Raw genomic sequence first — 21,207 nt, forward strand, 5'->3', positions numbered from 1 at the left:
GAACGACAACTCCCATGAACACATAAACTCTCATAACCCCTTTTCTAACATCCCAGATTACACACATAAAGTCGGCTCTGCTCTGTTAGATGTTCTCCTGGTCGTCTGTGTTCTCCGCGGGACCGCAGGTCCCCGACCGGCCCCCTCCTGAGGAGCTGGTGACGCGGATGCTCATGCTGGAGCTGACGGCGCTGCTCAAGCACACGGAGAAGCAGCATCAGGACCGCGTGGCCGCGGCGCAGCGCCGACGCAGCTCCTGCGTGGACTACAGCTGGCTCGCCACGCCAAGGAGGCCGTCTTTCCAGCTCCCCACCAGAGAGTTCCTGGAGTTGGAGGAGCTCTGCTCAAAGATCCCTCCCTCCCAGTGTGGGCCGGTGATTCTCAGGTAGGTAGATTACTTCACATCAGTGGACCCAGCCAGCAAGGGTGAATCAGAGGAATAAAATAGCTGTTTATCTCATGTACAGATGTTGTCAGCAATTCAGGGAAAAGGTCACTGATATTTGAGCTCAGGGAATGAGTGCTCATACAAAACAGACAGGTGGTGGATCATGAGGAGCAATTCATTTAAATCTGATAAAAAAAGTGTGTTGGATTAGAGTTGCACACTGCACCTTTAAACACCTTTTTCTCTTCTGGCAAAATGTATTCCTTTCTCCAAAGGAATTTCAACAAGCTTCATTAAAAACCCTTTCATTAAGAACAAATTAAGGCTCATTTTTACAGGGCAAACTGGACAAAGCTTTTTGAGAATGTTACTGGATGTTGAGTTATATGTTGATATACACCTTCTTGCTCCTCTCCACTCTGACGGAGCACAGGGTGCGTAACCTCGTGACCGAGTTCGAGCCGGAGGTCGGCGAAGTCTCGCACCTCTTCCGCTCTGTGCTGTGTGCCTGCCTGGACGAGGAGGAGCTGAGGGTCGAGACAGACGGCCCCAACCTCAGGGAACGCGCCCAGCTCTGGCGACGGCAGCACAGTCGGAGCCTGTCGCTCATCGCCCTGCCCTCTAGCCTCCGAATCCACCCGCTCTGGAACCCCTTCAAGCCTGGAGGAGACGACCGCACCCCGGAAGTGGAGGAGGATGGAAGAGGTGGTGTCGCGAGGCCCATCAGAGCGAGGAGTCTGCCGCAGATTAGTGTAACAGAGCACAGCGCACCAAACTGAGACTGGGGGACAAAAGGCCGGTGAAGCATCAACACAGGAGGATGACTTGACACACTATGGATGACTGACTGACTGGCGCGCACACACACACACACACACACACACAAAGATTTTCACCATTATCACAAGTTCATTGAAGTCCATCATACAAGGTATGGATACCAAAAAACTGTATGTTACTTGTGTATGTCGAGTAATTTTGAGTACACTTGTTTTTGTTTTACAGCAATATCTTTATTTGGTTGAAAATATTCTGGCAGTAGACTGCTTTGTGCATAATGCTGTAATTATGATATCAGAAGTAATATAAGAACAGCTTCACATTTATTTCAAAATTGAGCATAATGTCACTTATTTATTATCATTTACAATATGTAAAGTTGGATTTCATTTTTAAAAAGTACAAGTTCTCAGCCTCTCAGGGTTCTCTTCTGACCCATTCATTCTCTATGACACACTGTCCTTTTGCACACCGAGACCTTGATGACTGACACTTCCTTTCCAATGACAATACATTAAAGACGCACACTGACCGATACTCTGATTTGCTGGTCCTAACCAGAGGCTGATACAAGCTGTAGAAAGCTTCAGAAAATATTACAGGAATGACAAATTGTAGATAAAAGCAGTTTTCAAATGTCATTAGTCAACACACACACACATTCTTACACATACTCACAGACTTGACATTTGACTCAACAACAGAACTTACAGCAAACCATCCCCCTGACCTCACGTCTCCCAGGGGGACAGGGGGGAGAAGAGACCAGTATGTCACGCAGCCCCTTCAGCCTCTAATTGTAGAATAAATGCCTGCCAAATGCACAGTGGCTAGTGTGCTGCACTCACTGTTGACAAACATTTCCCACGCTGTAATCAAACAGAGTTTGCATCTGTGCCCTAATAACCCTAATCTTGCTGAGTGAGTGAGCATGACTTAGAGAGTTAATACAGAGGGATCAGTAACAGCCTTGGTAATGTTAAACCATGATAGTCCTACTTGGAACACAGGCAGTTTTTAACACTTGTTAGAAATGGAGATGGTCTAAATGAAACTGGAAAAAAACAATAAAATAAAATAAAATTAATTTACCCAGGGTCTGTGCATTCATACCTCAGATGGTGTAAGCAAAGTGTTGGGTAGGCAATCATTAACAAGTATGCACCATGAGCAGCAAAGAATACAGAAACCAATCCAACACAGCTCCCTCAAAAAGACAATAACAACAACAACAACAAATGGCCTAAATAAAACTGGACACAGTGAAGATATCTATCAGGACTAATAATGTTGGGTAAAATTAAAACAACAAGGTCCTGAACAGTATCTGAAATATTTCAAAATAATATTTCATTACAATACTCAATAAGCCAATTCCAAATGACATGGCTAGTGCAAGGCTACTTATTCAATATCACACACTCGTTCCCTGTTCCAACTACATGTTGCACTTTACTGATCATGGTCCAATTTCAGACATTAAACAGTATGAACGTGAAAGAAGAATTAAATCAAATCACAACTGAAAAATCGCTTCTGGATTATTACGGTCATTCCCACCTGTGTGATTGCACAGGACCGCACCAGACAGGTAAGATGAACCAGGTGAGCATCTCACAAGGTGAGGGTGTGATGGGCGGATGAGCTAAGAAACTCCACTTTTGGCCACATCCTCTACCAACACCACCTGTCCTGTTCCGTCCAAACATCCAAACATCCTCATACATTTAACAAAATCATTCAGGCTAAGAAGACGACAAAGACGATGAAGAAAACCATGAGGATGAGGAAGATTTTGATGAGAAGCCAACGGTTGCCAGACACCGATTGGAAGTACTTAAGGATCTCTGTGTGTGCAGCCTCCACGTTGAAGTGGGCATCCTCAACGTTGTGATCAATCCTGAGGGGAGAAGATGGCGAAATCTATTAGACAGATTAATTATAAATGATAAGAGGACCTACTAGAAATATACACATAACTCTGTACAACCATTATGAAACAGTATTACATCCTTGTGTAAATTAGTTGAAACAAATGTGATTTCCCCTGAATTACAATTCAGTACTGACCCGATTTTCATGAAATTTGGTGGAAAAGTGTAGCATGCTCCATGGAAGAACTTGTTGGATTTTATAGCAGATCTGAATCATGGGCTGGATCCACAAAGTGTTTCACTTTCACTAATGTTGTGATACACTATCTGGCCTGGGCAAAGGCCTGTTCACTCCAAGTGCCCTTTTAGTTTAAAGTGGTCTAATGCAATTTAAGTGGTAAGCAATTAGAATAATTACTGTATCAGCCAGTATGTGTTTTTTACACCTTGTTTCAATTACTTCGCACAATGTGATATCTGTTTCAAGGTAAACCAAGGGAGGCACCACTTTGGTCTGCATGTGTTTCTCTCATTTCACTCTGAATTCACTCCCTCTTATTCAGAGTGACTTACAAAGTCAAAGTCAAAGTCAGCTTTATTGTCAATTTCTTCACATGTTCCAGACATACAAAGAGATCGAAATTACGTTTCTCACTATCCCACGGTGAAGACAAGACATATTTTACCAATTTAAGTCCACAGACAAACATAACATTCAAGTAAACAAAAAAGTAAGTAAATAAGTAAATAAGAGGGCACATATAATAATGAAAAAATAAGAGCAGCAAAATTTGGTTGAAATTGTGCATGGACAGTCAATAAAATACTAGTGCAAAGTCAGGCCAATAAAAGGCTTGGGTAGTTCTGTTTGACCTGAGTAATAAAGAAAGTGGCATAGTGGTGCAAGTTATGTAAGAGCAGCAGAAGTGTTACAGTGAACTAACTACAGAGACAGCCTCCGCTCTGCTTTGCTCAGGGGCACAATGGTGGCAGGAAACAACTCGCAACCTTCTAGTGTTCCATTTGAAAACCCAAATCATAGACCACCACCACCACCACCCTCTCGGCCCTTCTCTTTATCAACCTGGCTCACCTCTGTACAACTTCCTCCTGCTCCTTCACCATATGAGCCAGCTGTTGAAAGATGGAGCCCAGCTCCACGATGGTGGTCTCGATGTTCTGCATGGTGTCTGCCCGGCTCTGAATGTAGGAGTTCTGAACAGGCACACGACAACATTATAAAGCCCTCTCAGCCGTCTTAAGATTTGACATGCTAACACAATCGATACATCAGAGCTCTTAAACCTACCAACCTACCTGTTCATTTACAAGCTGCATCTGCTGGCTAGCACGGGAGTCCATGTCTATGGACACATCACCTGGGTTCCTAGACTCATCTTGCATTAGTAATGAGTTTCCTGGGTCTGAAACGGACACATGAAATCACACATTACATTTACATACATGTACCCATTGAGTAGACACCTTCATCAAAACGCTTTACAGCACAGTTCAGGTATATATTTTCATCAGTATGTGTGCTCCCTAGGTATGGTGTTGTTAACACCTTACTCGACCAGTTTCACTACAGGGGCATACAAATACAATTTTACAATCAAAAGAGTATATATACTTATACAATTCACACTACCAATGGTTATAAACTAGGGCTGCACAATTAAAGGTATCCAATGCAGTTTTGTTTTTTGTGTGTGCTACTCGGCTCCCCCTGCAGTTGTGAGTATGTATTTTACACAACGGTCATAAATACTCCTCTTACTAGGTTTGTTTACAAACTGCCAGAGATAATTTCCGAAGGGCCATGTCAACTTGGGGCAGCCGTTGCCTACTGGTTAGCGCTTCGGACTTGTAACCGGAGGGTTGCCTGTTCGAACCCCGACCAGTAGGAAAGGCTGAAGTGCCCTTGAGCAAGGCACCTAACCCCTCACTGCTCCCCAAGCGCCGCTGTTGAAGCAGGCAGCTCACTGTGCCGGGATTAGTGTGTGCTTCACCTCACTGTGTGTTCACTGTGTACTGTTTGTGTTTCACTAATTCACGAATTGGAATAAATGCAGAGACCAAATTTCCCTCACAGGATCAAAAGAGTATATATACTTACTTACTTATATAAGGTAATATTGCATGATTTAATACAAATAGTAGGCTATTGCACAATTGCCGTAAAGCAATTCCTGATTCTCCGGGCCATTGGCCAGCAAGTTGCTGGTTCTCTGTAGCCGGCTAAGCTATGGCTATGGAGGGTGCGTGATTCTCCTTAATACAAGTACAATTACCATCAAAATGACTTTGAAGCCATTATAATAAGGTACAAAAACTTGCCTAGGATGACTTTAATTGATTTATAATCAAAATCACAATTTCAACTCATGCAATTTGCTAAAGCAAAATTTGAAATATTGAACTGAAGCATGACTTTCAAAGATTATATCACAAGTCAAATCGCAATCGTAATATCTGTCAGAAATTTGTTCCCCAAATAGTGCAGCCCTATCATAAACAATGAGTGCTTTGCTGTCAGTCTCAACAGGATCTGAAGATTCATGTGAAAAAAACCCTTTTGGCCTTTGCTTCCTATCTGTATTACTGTATACTGGTTAGCACTCTGGACTTGTAACCGGAGGGTTGCCGGTTCGAGCCCCGACCAGTGGGCCGCGGCTGAAGTGCCCTTGAGCAAGGCACCTAACCCCTCACTGCTCCCCGAGCGCCGCCGTTGTAGCAGGCAGCTCACTGCGCTGGGATTAGTGTGTGCTTCACCTCACTGTGTGTTCACTGTGTGCTGTTTGTGTTTCACTAATTCACCGATTGGGTTAAATGCAGAGACCAAATTTCCCTCACGGGATCAAAAAAGTATATATACTTATACTTATACTTATACGTATTATGGCCTTTGGTTTACATTTGGTAGATTCCACTCTTGTACCATCAAAATGCTGCCTGTCTAAGTAATGACTGACACCTTCAGTCACAGCAGACGATGGCGAAGTGTTTAAGACAGCTGGTGGGTTTGCGCTTACTGAAGTTGTGGGCTTGCAGAGGTGAGGCTGCATTGGGCGAGTAGTGCGTGGGGGCCTGAGAGAACTGCTCTCGTCGACTGTGCTGCTGTTTCAGATTCTTAAGAAGAATAAGTAGAGAAGGTCATCAACTCAACAGTAAAACCAAATAATTTATTTCCTGTAAGATATTCAGTGTGTGATTTTGCATTACTCTCACCTCTGTTCTGACCTCCAACACTGACTTGAAGTCATTTGACATGGCTGCCAGCTTTGACTAGAATAAGGAAAACAAAAGGTAAAATTGTATAATATAGCACTACTTCAAAGGATATTTCAGTGCTTTTGATGTAAGGTTGTCAGAGACATGTTATCGTTTGAAGCATCATCGATCTGATATGACCCATGAGGTGACCTATGGTCTAACAAGCATAAGCTAAATGGCAAGATGTTTAACATAACCACACTGCTCAACTTGATGATAATGGACATGTCTCTTTCCTCTTCAAGAAATGCAATAACAATGACATGCCTTGACATTCTAGGATGAAAGGATATAGCTTCTCCAAAGGAGTGAGATGTTTTTGTCGTAGTGTTTCTTGTGTGATTGAGTCTTACTTGTAACGACACAACTACGGTGTTGGAATGTGTCTGCAGGTGCCGGCCATTCTGTCCACTTCTGGAGCGGACCAGCTCCTGCAGTTGGGCTATCTGCTTATTTAGACTGTTGATGTCCTGAGGGAAACGATCGGAGGACAGTGTTGATATGTTATTTAAGCGATATGGCATGAGTGAGAGTTGGGTTGGAAAAAGATATACCCACTGCTGTGGTTCGGCCATGGGTTTATCCTTTATCAACCCCACGATCACGAGCCTTATTGCTTTTATACAACAATACAACAATTGTACTACCAACTAATCAAGTTTGTTACAACAGTTCTACTACCGACTAATCATGGTTTGTTCATCCTCCGTACAAAAAAATAGTTCTTGTCTGTATGTCACATGCTAAATTGAACATTCACTCTATTCCAGCCCATTCCACCTTATTCCGTTTTCTCACTCAATAACTGTCAAATGCGAAGTTATGAAATCGGTGTTCTCCCGTTTTTAAATTAATAGAACATTCATGTCAGAGTGATAACTATAGGTAAAGTCTCTAAGAGGGCATGTCCTGGTGTAACGGAGGCGAACTGAGGTAGGATGCTAGTTGCCCGTGTAAATCCTCACACCCCTGACCTTAAGAACGCTTCTAACCGCTGAGTTGGAAGCCTGGGCTTTTAGCTCAGTGGTTAGAGCATTCGACTCCTAGGCCTGTGTGTGTTGAGGTGGCGGGTTCAAGGGCCATGGGCAGCGGACGAATTACGACCTCGGTTATAGTGGGATATCCCCACTCTGGAATGCCTCTTGCACCAATCATAAATTAAGTCTGACGAGACCGAACAGTTGCACATGTACCTCTATTTACCATGCTACTGTTAAACTTGTTCTAGTTTACATGTGATACAACAAAATTATTTTTCTTACCTGTTTCACAATGTACGTTAACTCATCGATTTCAGTGGCTTTATCATCAAAAAGAGACTTCCTTTTGGCAACTGCACATAAAAGGCAAAATATCATACATTTTTGTTTGAAAATAATCTGTCAACAAAGGAAATGTTGTTATTCTTTCAAAAAAAACACTTACGTATCGTCAGCTTTTCAAGTTTGGCAAAAGTATTACTCAAGTCTCTCCCAATACGTCTATAAGAAGTAAGAGAGAGATAAGTGAGACAAACAAAATGACATGAACTGCACTGCACGTTAACAAAGCACACCAAATAAAACACAAATGATTCAAAGAGCTTATTGCAGATACGCACTTTGCCACAAGAGTGAAGTCACTGCGTTGTCTGACAGCACTGAGAGCTGGTTTATTAGTCTGGAGGCCATTCTGAGAAAGCATGACAAAACGATTACCAACGATTAATTATTCAACGGTTAAAAGAAGCTAAAACACAGTATTTGCATATCAAATAACTAGTCATGTCTATTCTGGTGTCCTTTACATGAACAAACAACTTCTCACACAGTTTGTCCTGATCCCACCTTATCTCAGAGGGCTCACCTGTCGTCCCTGCAGAGACCGGCACACAGACTGGAATTCTGTCGTACGGTCACGGCAGGACCCCCCACCTAAATCTACAGGGGGGGCGAGGGGCAGAGAGGTAGAGAGGGGGGCATCGGGCTGCTGGAGCAGTTGTGGCTGGGTGAGGGATGGCCCCAGATACACCCCGTCCTCATTGCTCCTGGGTCCGTGGCGCCGACGAGTATTCATGAGGCCTATCGCACATCACCTATCAGAACAGATGGAAAGAGAAGAGAACAGATCCACATTGTATTGTGCAATAAACAGTGCAGTATACCTGCAGACATCTTCAGAAGAGTTGTTTTTGATGGGGCTTGATGACACATCAATTCAGCTGTAGCATGTGTGAGTGTCGATTTAACAGCTGACACACGTCCCATTCTAGCAGCTATAATAAGCGTTTTTTTTAACTACTTTAACTTTAACTAAATGATGGTGCTACTCGGACTGCAGTCATATGCAACCCGCTGATCCACTGAGGAATGCATCAATATGATCATTCAAGCTCTTCACATACAGGAGTTTACGCAATGGCTGATTCTTACTTCTCATTGGTCCAAATGAAAATGAACTCAACACCTGAACTATTAAACATCAGCTGTTCACTTCTTATAAACTGGTAGTTAACTGAGAGTAAGTGTACCCAAAGGCACGATACTAAAACACAATGAGCCATTATAAACAACAAATAACCTGTTACAACTAGAGCCTGAGGCGCTAACAGTTCATTATGGTGTGTTGCGTTAGCTGACAAGCTGGCTAACGATGTTGTTAGCTACCACCAGCCCGGCTGTACTAAATGGCAGGAAAGGAAACAGAATTGTATTTAAATAGTATTTGCATAATCTATTTTAACCTGTCATCCATGTCTCAATATGCCCAACACAGAAAATAAGGTGAAGTAATTTCATACCGGAATTACCTCCTGATGGTTTCTTCGTGTATTTTGATCCGGGTCCTTGTCGTACATATGACATCATGCCACGTCGACGTGTACATTTCACCTTTTGCAATGCCCCTAATGTACGCAGGATGGCAGCACATTCACAAGTTCAGTACAAACCACATTACATTAAAGGAGAACTATGCAGTTTGTTTAGCTTAATTTACCTTATCTTCACAGCTTCAGAGTCATTGGAATGGTTATATTAGTTTTTCTGGGGCGAATGGTGGCTGTCTCACTTCCTCCTAGCATCTGTGAGCAGAGAAACCCCCCTTGCAACTTTGGGCCAGCGGGCCGCCGGACTCAGAGACAGAAACTCTGCAGCCTCGCGATGAAACAAATTGCTTTACTGCACTACACACATACACGCTAGGGACCGGCTAGAACAAGGTAGGGATAGAGTTTCTCAGACATTTGTCATGGCAGAGCCTGCGAAAAGAAGCAAAAAGCGAGTAAACCGTTGTCACAGGAACGGGGAAGAGGAAACGGCAGACTGACCGATTGAGGAGTGTCGTAAAATATATACTCTAAAGCTGTAGGGAGATAGCCTGACGAGCCAGACCCACATTAAAACTATAATAGATCTAGTTTAAATTACTGTTTGTTGCCCATTTACACCAGAATTTTTTGAGTGCATGCCAAACATGGCTAGAGGAACTTGAAGAGCAATTTGCTCAGTTTGACAAAAAAAAAGCCTAGTACTACTACAGACTACTTAAACTTTTTAATATGTGCACGGTGTAAAAGTTTGAAACATTAAACTAAAATATGCGTACACTATATATAACTTCATATTATCATATAGCTACCAAAACATAAATGTGTATTTAGCACACAAGAAACCAAAATATGGATGTGTATTTTGCACACATTACATGGGTCATATTTCCCAATACTAAGAAAAACAACCTCCTTTGAAGGCATTTATGATCTTACATCATCCTAAGAAATTAAGCGGTGCTTCTGGTTATCACACATATTTAACATAACATTATTTTTCATAACTTAACCCGTTTCCTAATTACATTTCTGAAAGACCATTTTTGCTTACAAAAGTGTAAGTCAACAAACATGCAGCTCAAACATTTTATTGTTCTGAAAGAGCAGATAATGAGTCAAAAATTTTGACATAATATGCATAGGAATGCCAGTGAGCTTTGATTATTTTAACATACAAATATTTGCTTGTGATCCTTTGTGATTAAAATAATGTTCTTTACCATTCAAAGAAAAAAATTGCATAAAAAAGAATCTTTAAATGTTGTTACTGACTACAACTATTCATTCAGCAGCTGTTGCAGTTACACATTGACACCAATTCAAAGGGGGGGGGGGGGGGGGAATCATCAGGTTAGATCCATGAAAGCTCTTAGATTCTTATTACAAAGCTCTTCACTGGAGCACCCACAGCCATAGGTAGCCTATGCACCAAAAGTGCATGGTTTCAGAATGACATTGCTTGATAATTAGGCTACAGTGCAAGTGTTTATGTATAAGATTTTATAATTTTTTTTAAACAGCGGTATAATATACATCATATGGGCAAAGCAAAATAAGAAGATTGCTTCAACAGTCAACAAAATGTTAAATGTATTTTTGAAAAAAAAACGATAACAATCACATCTGCACATCCAGTCCAGTGGTAAAATTCAACCATATGCCTATTTTAAGGCTTTTCATTTTTACATTTTAATTTGGGACAGACTAAAAATGAAAGAAAGTCCTATAACACTTGCTTGTGGTCCTTGGCACAAGTAATTTAGCTATAGCCAATTTTCCTTCCACTCATTAAATTGTTTAATTTGTGTTATTTATTAGGTTGGGTCACATCATACCAATAAGTGAACACGAGCTATGAAAGCATTTTTGCTAACAGTCTGTCTGTGGTTATCAATTTCCTTTGCATCAGGTACACAGCCTAAATGCTCTTTCCCTCCTAATCCAAGTGGAGGTCTGCTCAATGAATATGGTCTCATTTCATATTTACGGTTATACATTGTAAAAATGTAAACAAGATGAGACATTAGAATAGTCTGAATAGTTCACAGGCTATTGCTTAGAAGTGTAATTTTGAGCCTTAGCTAGCTAGCTAGCTAGCAACAAAACACAAATAACCAAGAGAGGATGGAAATCAGGTGTAGAAAAATCACAGGACTTACGTGAAATCATTTTGAGGTCACAAAGTTCTCAGTTAATGAAAATAACCTTCAGTGAATAAAAATAACTATATGAAACCATTTTTACAGTTATGCTACAAGGATGTTCACTTAATATCAACCTTCAAATTAAACACACCACAAATCAAAGTTCTTTTCCAAAACCTTCATGACATTATCAGTAGGGGAGAAAAAAAAAAACACAGGTAGAAGGCCTGTAATACTCCTTCAAATCCTCCGTTGAAACAGAATGCCCAGATTCCATCACATATGACCACAATGTCATGGTCAGTCATTTTTTTTGTGTGCTGGAATATTTCTGATATAAAAAAGCCTTTATGGAATGTAAGTGGGCACTGGTCTGGTGAACCATTTAAAAGGTTAGATGGGTCAGGTTACACTGAACCTGTGCTCTCAATCTGCTGCTGGTGCTGATGTTTGACTGGAACATTATGAGGGACATTATGTGGTGCAATATTTAACATATTCTTTGCATTGATCCACAAAATGTGGACTGGAGTCCCACATACTTGGGACACTGTGTGCCACACTAGATCAAAACAGCTTGATCATGCTTTCACGCGACTTGCCGACTCCAACCCATTTCACTACAAAAGAAAAGACAGACAATGTAAAATGGTTAAAATTAGCAAGGCAACAATTTGTCTGTTATAAGTCAGCAAATAAAACTTGAGCAGGGCAATTAAATTGAATTGCATATACTGTTGAACACAGTCGATAGTCTTGCAGCAGCAGTATCAATAACATGCAATGGTATATGGCTTTGCAAATATATCCAGTATGTTAATGTCAACAAACTCCCTGAAATGTGTTCTATCAAATATTAAAAGGGGAATGCCTTAATATAAACAATAGGTGCCACTAATTCTCCACTCATTTGTCATTAAACAGAAGGCAGAAAGGCGCAAGATGATGACGTCATAAGCACCAGTCAAACCTCAAAGAGGACAATTACACAGAAATATGTCATGTTTGTTAGTTTCATCCAGCTGCTTTTATACAGCTCCTATGGAACTGTTTTTCAGAGCAATTGCAGTCATCTGAAATAATCAAATTCAGATGGATATGCAATTAGTGACAGGTCTAATTACAGGACACTTAGGAACAGGATGCGTTCATTTTCAAGTAGCCATTTACAGCGCTGGCTTAAAGAAATGCAAGCTGGACTTTACACAATGCATGTTGGAATTGTGCAAAAGTCCAGCATGCATTGCTTTAAGCCAGCGCTGTAAACAACTACATGAATCTGGACACACCCGAAAAGACACCCAACAGTTTCCCCTTTTCCTAAACACACACAGATAAACCCTAAAGCTGCACTTAGGCTAATCAGCAATTCTATGTGTGACATTGTTAGAGGGGAATTCCGTTGATTTTTCACATAGATCTCGGTTTCTCAAGGTCACTGAGTACTGTCGATTTTTTGGTTTTACCTAGCTGGAGTTGCTGCAGCCAGGCAGCTACAGCGCTACACTCTGGGGGCATGTTCGTGAGCCCCCCCCATGTTCATGTCTCCAGAGTGTAGCACTGTAGCTGCCTGGCTGCTAGCTGCAGCAACTCAAGCTAGGTAAAATCGATTGTTTTTTCCCGTACCAAGCCAAGAGCAATACCTGGCACTTGCAGAAACTTCTCGATGAAGCGGATGTAGTCCTGTGCTTGAGAAGGCAGCTCATCAAAACAACGCACGGCTTCAGTGCTGCAACACCATCCGGGCAGAGTCTCGTACTCCACTGACACCCGAGTCAACATGTCCATATTTGCTGCGCAAAGCAGAAAGCCAAGTCAAGTAAAAACACCTTAAAACATCAAAGAAACAATGTAAAACAGTGATAGGTAGGCAAAATAACAGCATGTTACCAGGGAAACTGGGAAGGGCTTGTCCATCAACGGTGTACGCAACGCCTATTTTGATCTCAGGCAGAGTGTCCAGGATGTCCAATTTCGTCAGGGCAATGCTGATAGGGGAAATGATGAACGGCATGAACACATAGAAACAGGAAACACAGAAACAGGAACATCTGAATGACTACAGAGAGTGGGGGCTTGTACTCACGCAGTGAATCCATTGATCATGTGGGCATATCCGACTAGAACCAGGTCCAACCAGCCACAGCGACGTCGTCTGCCGGTGGTGACCCCAAACTCTCTCCCGCGAGACTGCAACAGAGAGCCTGTGTCCTGCACATAAACCACAACTCTAATCAGGTTACACAAGAGCAAAAACTACTACAAAGGAGAACCCATGTAGCGGTGAGTTTTACTACAACAGAAGTAGTAAGCCATACATTGTCCTGCTCTGTTGGAAAAGCTCCAACTCCAACTCTGGTGGTGTAGGCCTTCACCACGCCATAGACGCGACCCACATGGGACGGAGGCACTCCGAGCCCTGTGCATACACCTCCCACTGTGCAGTTGGATGAGGTCACAAACGGGTAGGTTCCTTAAAGAAAAAAAGAAATAATAATAATAATTTTTCAAAAAGAAATAAAAAAACAGAACAAATTTACAACATGGATCATCCCCTTGCAGGTTATAAAGTAGTTTTTCCCTTCAGTACACGGAGGTCAGCAAACTGTCCTTTCTGAAACTCACCAAAGTCAATATCCAAGAGAGCTGCATTAGCCCCCTCTACTAGAATCTTCTTGCTTGGTCCAGTCAGAGCTTTGTGCATGAAATACACTCCATCAGTCACCAAGGGGCGCAACCTCTCAGCAAATCCCTATGAAAAGAGTATGGTATTATATATATACAGAAATCAGGAATCACAAAAATGGCTGCATATACATGGTTAAAATTGGTCTAAACAAACGCATTGACTACTGGCTTCATATATCAAATGTGACCCTGCAAGGCGAAACCAGTCGTCTTGCGCACAGTGCTATTTTGAGAAAAATCCACGATAAACAAATGTACGGGTTAAAATGTCGAATTTCACGTTTTCGCATAATTCGACAGTATAGTCTACACTTTCATATTGTGAACAAATTTCACGGATAAACATACGTTTTGACTGTTAAACCCTGACTTTATTTAGGTGAAGATTAAACACATTAGCAGTCATTCCATTAGTCCATGCCTCTATAAGGTTTTATGGTAGAGCTAAAATGTAGCCTACTCATTAGGCTACTCGTTACTCAATGTGTAAGCTCTCTATCGTTCTTGGCAGATGTAACCGAATATGAATGTGAAAGACTTGCCTTTCAGGGTACGAACGGTCAACAGCACGAACTTTTAGAAATATCCTGGCGTCATTTTACGGACCAGGAGAAGTATTCCATTGACGTAGCACATTTTAAAATTGGGCCTATAGCCTACACAATCTGTGTACACAGAACTTCTTCTCCCCTTGCTTCCCCCGAAATACATTAATTATATTCTATAGTGACACCTTATGACCGTCCCAGGTATTAACTAGGGGGCAGAAAAAGACACTCACTCGGTTGATAAAACTGCACAGTCAGTCATCCGCTTCAAAATCACGCTACCGTAAGGCTAATAATAGCGGTGTCCTCACACTATCGCACGTGACAATTTACTTAAAAAGGTGATTTTCTCCTCTTCTGGTGTATCGTGACAGGAGAACCATGCCAACTTTGAATGCGGTTATCTTAGCAATACTTTCTGCAATACCCTCGATATACATATCGTTGGAAAGCTTAGTCAATGGTCGTTCATGTGAGCACATTAACTTAATTTTGTAAATTTAACCAAAATGACGGGTTTCGCCTTGCAGGGTCACAAATGATGTGCAATAAAATGAGCATCAAAGACCAGATGATACATTCAGCAAAACTCACCTTTAGCTGGTCTAGTTCAGCATCAACAGCAATGTTGAGATTAGGATACATGGCCTGAAAATGACCTGCCAGAACTCGGAATCTACAACACACAACCAATAATTATTTAAATCAATTAAATTAATATGCTCATAACGTCCTCACTATTAACCTCCCAGCATATCAAATTATATTTTTTAATTTATAGCCATTACACACAATTCAGGTACAGGGGCTATTGTTTGTTTTTTTGTTTAAATAATATTCATAGATGAGCTTCTCTATCCGTGAACAACCAGTGAAATGGTTTCTAAGAAACACAAACGGAAAGGTTGAATACTCACTTCTCCTCAAAGACTGCGAAGTCATCCACCAAATCACACACCCTCAGTCCATTGCGGGCAGCTTTAGAAGAGTATGCTGGGCCAATGCCTTTTTTGGTAGTTCCCAAACTATATACACCAAAGAAAAAAAAGTCTTGTTTAAAATTGGTTATGCTCAAATCGGCCTGAAATTTTCACATCGTCAATAGATATTAACAGATGCAGGGCCATACTTTGTATGTTGGGAAAACCTGGCAGATAGCACTACTAATGGCCAACTTACACCAAACAACAAGTCGTGACTAGGAATAATCCGATTGGCGCTGCCATGTCAGCTACTCAGCCATTTATACATGTTTAAAACATTGTTTGTATCTCCTCACGCATCCACATTTATCCATGCTTTACGTAATTACCAAATTTGACCAATGATCCAGTGATCTTAACTCCCATTATTCACTACAACTACACCGTTGGACCTGTGTGTTTCAGGTTGGCTTTTTTCACCAGCAGGACCGCACCAGAGTTCGTTAGATGGTTGCAGACTGAGACCACCTCTTTTTGGAGGTCTCAGACCGATCAATTTGGTGCGCACCTGAATGTGATCGTTGCATTCGACCAACACAAACAAACCGAAACAAGGGCTCAAAGGCACTCGAGTTTGATTAAAACAAACTAAAGGCTGTCAGTGTGGAAACGCCTTAAGAGAATTCTGAGTCATTGAGAGCACTAATCAACCAGCAGCTCATCCATGGTTTAGCAAACCAACAACAATTGACCGTTCGCAAAACCCCGCCCATCGAACGCAGATGAGCCAATGACAGCCCAGTAGCTCCATGCAGGCAGACAAGGCTCGTAACTTCACCTTACGGCACCATAGAAATCTATTGGGAGCATTGATTTTTGTCCGGTTTTATAGTGATAGGAGTTGAAAAGGACAGTCAAATGACATATGGGATTAGCGCAACATCGATACACAGAAAAATGCCTTTCAGTCTTGATTAAGATTAAATTCTCTCGTCCCAAAACTCCACTATTTTAAGCAAAGGATTACTCCTTAGCAAACCATAATGAAACAGTGCTCCACCACATCTGTGGATTAAGCCACACAGTCAACTCAATGTAAGTAAGATAAATAAGGATGTTAATTGTTTTCAGCATTGCCAGCATTGTGTATAAAATGATAGTCACTTGGAGGAGACTTGTATATAACTAATGTTAGCATAGTTAGCTAACCGCTGCTAATAACGTGCTAGCTTCATCACGTCAGAGAAGCATGGGGCTGTGCACAGTAGTGTAACATTTATATTCACCATAAAATAATAAAGTAGAAGTGGCTCTGCAATGTAGGCTATGTTTCCGGTTTTTGGCAGCACCATGTTCCTTACATGACATGGCCCAGTGTCCTTGTAACATGCATGCAAGTCTATCTAGCACAGCTAATATTAATATCAGTGAATCACACTCGCCTCCTGTTTAAGCTTGTCACCCAACAAAGCTAGATATGATTTTTTATACATGTGTCTCCATGTCATACTGCAGTCTTTCAACGGATTGTAAATGAATTTAGGTCCGTGGCTCTCTAAAAGCCACTTGTGCTGTAACTTTTACAGACAGTAAATTAACAGCTACCATTGAATTTCTAGACAACTCCGGTCTGAGTTTGACGGGCGTAGTAACAATAACTAGGGGACGTGGCTTTTGGGAACAGTCAATTGTTTGCCTACCTTAAATTATATGACAAGAATGCAATGTTAACTATAACAATAACCATTTTAACGATACCATTAAAACTATAACGATAACCATTTTAACGATACCATTAAAAACTGATGTTGCACTGTCAATTACTAAAAAACGTTTTCTAAACAAAATTCACGGGATCCATAGGAATGATTAAGAGTCATCACTCACCCCACCCTGATTTCAAACCTCCATACCCATCCACATCAAAGTCTAGCATTGCATCGCTTGCACACCATCTCTACTATTGGTATGCCAGGACCACGGCCAGCAACCAAGCCAAAGATGCTTATTCTCAGTGCTCAATATCAACCATTCCAATGGGTGAACTGACCTATATAAGTGATAGGTCGTGCATGCACTTACTTTTTCCCAGCCTGCAGTTGTCTTTGTTGCTCCTGTATTCCATCAACAGCTTGATGAAAGTTGAACACTGTCAGAATACAAAACATGAGACATTTTACTCCAGATATCATAACCACTTGAATATGCAAATAACCATGCAACTGGGAAAAACACACCTTCACTATCTTATCAAGACAAATATATTGGTAGAATAATGAGGAGAAGGCTCTTACCAAGGTGTGCACGATCAGAAATCTTCAGTCTTTCCTCCCATCCTGCAAGTCCTAAAAACAGATAGGAAAAATCAAAAGTAATATAGTTAATATAGTTATATAGTTAATAGACTGGTTTCTAACTGAACATGTTACTCAAGCAAAATCACCTTTTCCTTTCTGTAGGTTTTTTTCAGCCTCATCAAACAACCCAGGCAGATGTATCACAACCCCGTTGCCTATGAAGAGAAACACCTGATTATTGATACAGATTGACTTGGGCATGAATACAGTGCTGTAGCAGCAGTTTTTGATTAAAACCTTAACACAATTACTCTGTGCACTGCAGATGTCATTGTTTGTGATGGGTAGAAGGGCTGAAGAGGCATATATTTTGATCACATACCAATAAAGGACATGGCCTTTTTGTTCAGCACTCCACTGGGCAGCAGGTGGAAATCGTACTCCACTGAGTCCACCACCACGGTGTGTCCTGCGTTGTTTCCTCCCTGGTGACACATAGGACATTAATAATTGGATTCCATCATACACAAGCAGAACTAGACCATCTCTCCGTGAGTGCATTACGTAGCCTACATCTCTGCAAAATGTATTCTAAACACTATACCTACAAAAACACAAGAAACTGCGAGAGTTGATGACTTCGGGCAACGTTGCAATCTCGCCGACAGCTGTCGCTATTAACCACCCCAAAGCTATGTAATTTAAAGTTAGCAAGTTAATCAATCAGCCTAGTTGGCCCGCTAACTACATTACCACCATTTCCAAAGTTTGTTCTTCGAGTTTCAGACTAACTAAATTTTCCCAGTAATTTAGGACTTAGTAAAGTAATTTGCCAAAGCCTGCCATTAACGGTCGCTGTATGTTATCTAACGTATCTAGATGAAGCAGCTATGTTAAATACGAGGTGGCTAACGTTAACACTTTTCTGTGACCAACTTCTACGATTAACGCGATTTACGTAAACCCAAAGCCCATCATACCATTAACGTTCTACTTCAAAGAAATTCATATTTCAACGAATCATTTTGTTCACACCTATCGATTACTGCATCATTACATGCTTCGCACTAAAGCATAACGTTACCAAAGGCCTGCAAGTTGTGGTTAATGCTTGACCTTCGTTACTTTGGGAAAATGGAGCTAGCTAGTGTTTTGTTTGACCACGTTGTCTAGCGTTACTTACGTTTCATTGCTAAATCGGGTAATATTAGTAATTACACTAAACAAAAATAGTATTACACTTGACGAACTTCAACCAGTTAACATGCACATTTCACTGGCAGTTAAGAGTTAACGTTATCGGAGTAGCTTCAGCTAACGTTACTTTGGCTTCTCCGTTAGCTAGCATGGAGTGCTTACCTGGCACCTGCATACAATATCTGCATCCATAGCCAAGAGGTCCACCACTTTGCCCTTTCCTTCGTCACCCCATTGGGCCCCAAGAACTACGGTCACTTTATTCTTTGGCTCCCGAGGAATCCGTAAAGATTCAACCTCACTCTCTCGGGGTCTCTTCATGGCTGGTTCCCCATTTAGCGAGGCCGTTTCCTGGCCATTTGACATACCATTGTCCGCGGCCATGCTGCGTGCTTGTAAATGCATGAATGTGCTGCAATGTGTTCGTTTCGCCGACAACGTGCTGCGTGAATCTAGCGCCAACAATGTACTCTGTTAAAAAAATCCGGTGACCTCAGCCAATCACGATTCAGCCTGAGACTCAACCTCATGATACCATAGCATGATACCAGAGAATGTCTAGTAGGAGACTGCGGGCTTGCTGGATCAAACCCACTAATAATAGTTTATATTTATTGGTGACTGGTTAAAATCACTGTAGAGTCAACGTGGAGTAGGCTAAGCAGATGTCGCAGAATTTCCCGCGTTCTCCAATCTGCCCTTTTTACCCGCCAAATGCAATCCACCTATTTCAAAATAAAAGTCAGACTGCGGCAAGTGTAGGTTGGATACAACTTGTAGGCTACTGTAGTAGTCAGTTTGTAGTTAGTCTTTACAGACTGTACTCTGTGAAAAAGCTATGAGAGTTATTGAGAACACAAGTCCACAGACTCAGTTGTACATGTGTAGGCATAATCTATGAGAATTTGCAGGTCTGGCCTTGAACAGATCAGATTCACTGGACTGATGACAGTCCTGACCCACGTATGCAAATTAACAATATCAGGGGCATCGTTAGAATGTCTCAACATCAATAGAAAACTCTTTGGCGCGTTCCATCATGTAACTAACCTATGTTTATATTCATGCGGTTTGCCTGGCAGACAGAGGTTTCTCTCGAAAACGACGTACAGTAGAGTTACATTATTAGTTAAAAAAAAAAAAAAATAGTTCCAAATAAAGTTGTTGTAAAGCCTATTGACGGATTTCCTGTCTACCAACAACAAAACTAGCCTAGTTGAGCAGCCTCTGAGCAGAAGACGCTCACAACGTTATAAACATTATAAATGTAACCTGATAGTTGGCTACTGTAACCTAGAATCAGCCTTTTTTGTAGGCATATCCTTGCTGTCTCAATAATAATTTTGACATGGGGGTTTGACTCTGGGGGCTCTTCCCCATCATTTCTTTAACCGAGTAGCCTATGTGATTTCCTTTATTCTGGTGGATTTTAAGATGGCCTATAGTGCTACTGGAGAAGGGCATATTTTCGTTCACATTCATCCTGACTGCACAAGCGAACCTGGCTGAGCTGAGCATTCTTAATTAGCCTAATAGCATAACCTTACCGTGGCATTGTGCTGTCCCGTCCACTTTTCCTTGGTCATGTTCAATATTTAATTGGCCATGTGCTTATTATAGCTTAACTTAGGCTAGCCTATACCATGAATTGGAGTTTGGTATTTCTGTTATTTGGATCCAATGAATGAGACCCAGTAGCCGTGTTCAAAATAAAATATTAGATAGAAGGTTAGTGTAAGAGCACCTTTAATAAGCCTGACCTCTGTGGTTGGCAAATATTTTATGACTGATCCTCCACTTGCTATTGGCTGTTGTTGATTTAACCATTGACTTGTAATTTAATCAGCGCATTGTGCACGGCTGCTTTTTGTACCTTTTTAATAGTATCAACATTAAATTTAATCTTTATAACTTGGTTGATGTGTGTGTTATATTATCCAGTCACAAGCTTGAACGAACCTGGTTAATAGATTGTGTAAGACATTGTCCTTCTGCAGCTGACCCTGGCTGCAGCTTGCAGATCGGGGCTGGGCTCAATGTGGGGCTTCTCGCTGGGCTGGCGTAGTTGGCTACATTACTGCCCCTGGTGGCCCTTGGTGTTAGTGATATTAAAGACCTCTTACACCAGTGCTTCTCAAACTTTTTCTGTCATTCTCCACTTTGGAGGTGGGGAATTTTCAAGCCCCACCTGACCCCATCAGCCCGACAAAATGGTAATGTTAAAATATTATTTTCGCATTTTGGTTCCCCATTACATTTCCTGTCTCGGTCTGCTGGATCTTA

General features: G+C 41.5%; 4 protein-coding genes across 10 annotated transcripts in view; 1 reads left to right on the top strand and 3 right to left on the bottom strand.

The window, feature by feature from the left end:
• Positions 1-2,255, top strand: part of LOC121709714 (protein RD3) — a 31,560-nt gene extending 29,305 nt beyond the window's left edge. For 5 of the 6 annotated variants that reach the window (XM_042093312.1, XM_042093309.1, XM_042093313.1 and 2 more), the window contains 2 exons: positions 90-385; positions 822-2,255. In XM_042093312.1, coding sequence (XP_041949246.1) covers positions 90-385; positions 822-1,167 — 642 coding nt within the window. In that variant the 3' untranslated portion in view covers positions 1,168-2,255. Of the gene's footprint in view, positions 1-56; positions 386-821 lie in introns of all 6 variants that reach the window. The other variant, XM_042093310.1, reaches the window with a different exon arrangement.
• stx5al (syntaxin 5A, like) lies at positions 1,380-9,198 on the bottom strand. 2 transcript variants are annotated; one of them, XM_042093307.1, is made up of 11 exons: positions 9,098-9,198; positions 8,164-8,392; positions 7,919-7,989; positions 7,744-7,799; positions 7,581-7,651; positions 6,672-6,788; positions 6,274-6,330; positions 6,078-6,174; positions 4,360-4,466; positions 4,136-4,257; positions 1,380-3,068 (listed from the first exon to the last, which is right to left on the bottom strand). In XM_042093307.1, the coding sequence occupies exons 2-11, from the start codon at positions 8,371-8,373 to the stop codon at positions 2,909-2,911; spliced, it is 1,068 nt and encodes a 355-aa protein (XP_041949241.1). In that variant the 5' UTR covers positions 8,374-8,392; positions 9,098-9,198; the 3' UTR covers positions 1,380-2,908. The 2 variants fall into 2 exon arrangements, with proteins under 2 accessions (XP_041949241.1, XP_041949242.1); XM_042093308.1 differs by having other exon boundaries at positions 9,107-9,193.
• The window catches only part of zgc:152816 (uncharacterized protein LOC777712 homolog), a 40,644-nt gene continuing 20,816 nt past the window's right edge, over positions 1,380-21,207 (bottom strand). The window contains exons 24-25 of the mRNA XM_042093301.1: positions 9,490-9,496; positions 1,380-2,597 (exon numbers count right to left, since the gene is read on the bottom strand). Of these exons, the coding sequence (XP_041949235.1) occupies positions 2,569-2,597; positions 9,490-9,496 (36 nt within the window). The 3' untranslated portion in view covers positions 1,380-2,568. The remainder of the gene's footprint in view (positions 2,598-9,489; positions 9,497-21,207) is intronic.
• Positions 10,200-19,462, bottom strand: adssl (adenylosuccinate synthase, like). The gene is made up of 13 exons (XM_042093302.1): positions 19,087-19,462; positions 18,110-18,212; positions 17,874-17,942; positions 17,725-17,775; positions 17,513-17,579; positions 15,425-15,532; positions 15,102-15,183; positions 13,897-14,023; positions 13,590-13,744; positions 13,358-13,482; positions 13,162-13,259; positions 12,915-13,064; positions 10,200-11,891 (listed from the first exon to the last, which is right to left on the bottom strand). The coding sequence occupies exons 1-13, from the start codon at positions 19,327-19,329 to the stop codon at positions 11,839-11,841; spliced, it is 1,431 nt and encodes a 476-aa protein (XP_041949236.1). The 5' UTR covers positions 19,330-19,462; the 3' UTR covers positions 10,200-11,838.

Source organism: Alosa sapidissima, chromosome 5 (genome assembly GCF_018492685.1).
Source record: "Alosa sapidissima isolate fAloSap1 chromosome 5, fAloSap1.pri, whole genome shotgun sequence".
In the NCBI taxonomy this organism is placed as follows: Eukaryota; Metazoa; Chordata; class Actinopteri; order Clupeiformes; family Clupeidae; genus Alosa; species Alosa sapidissima.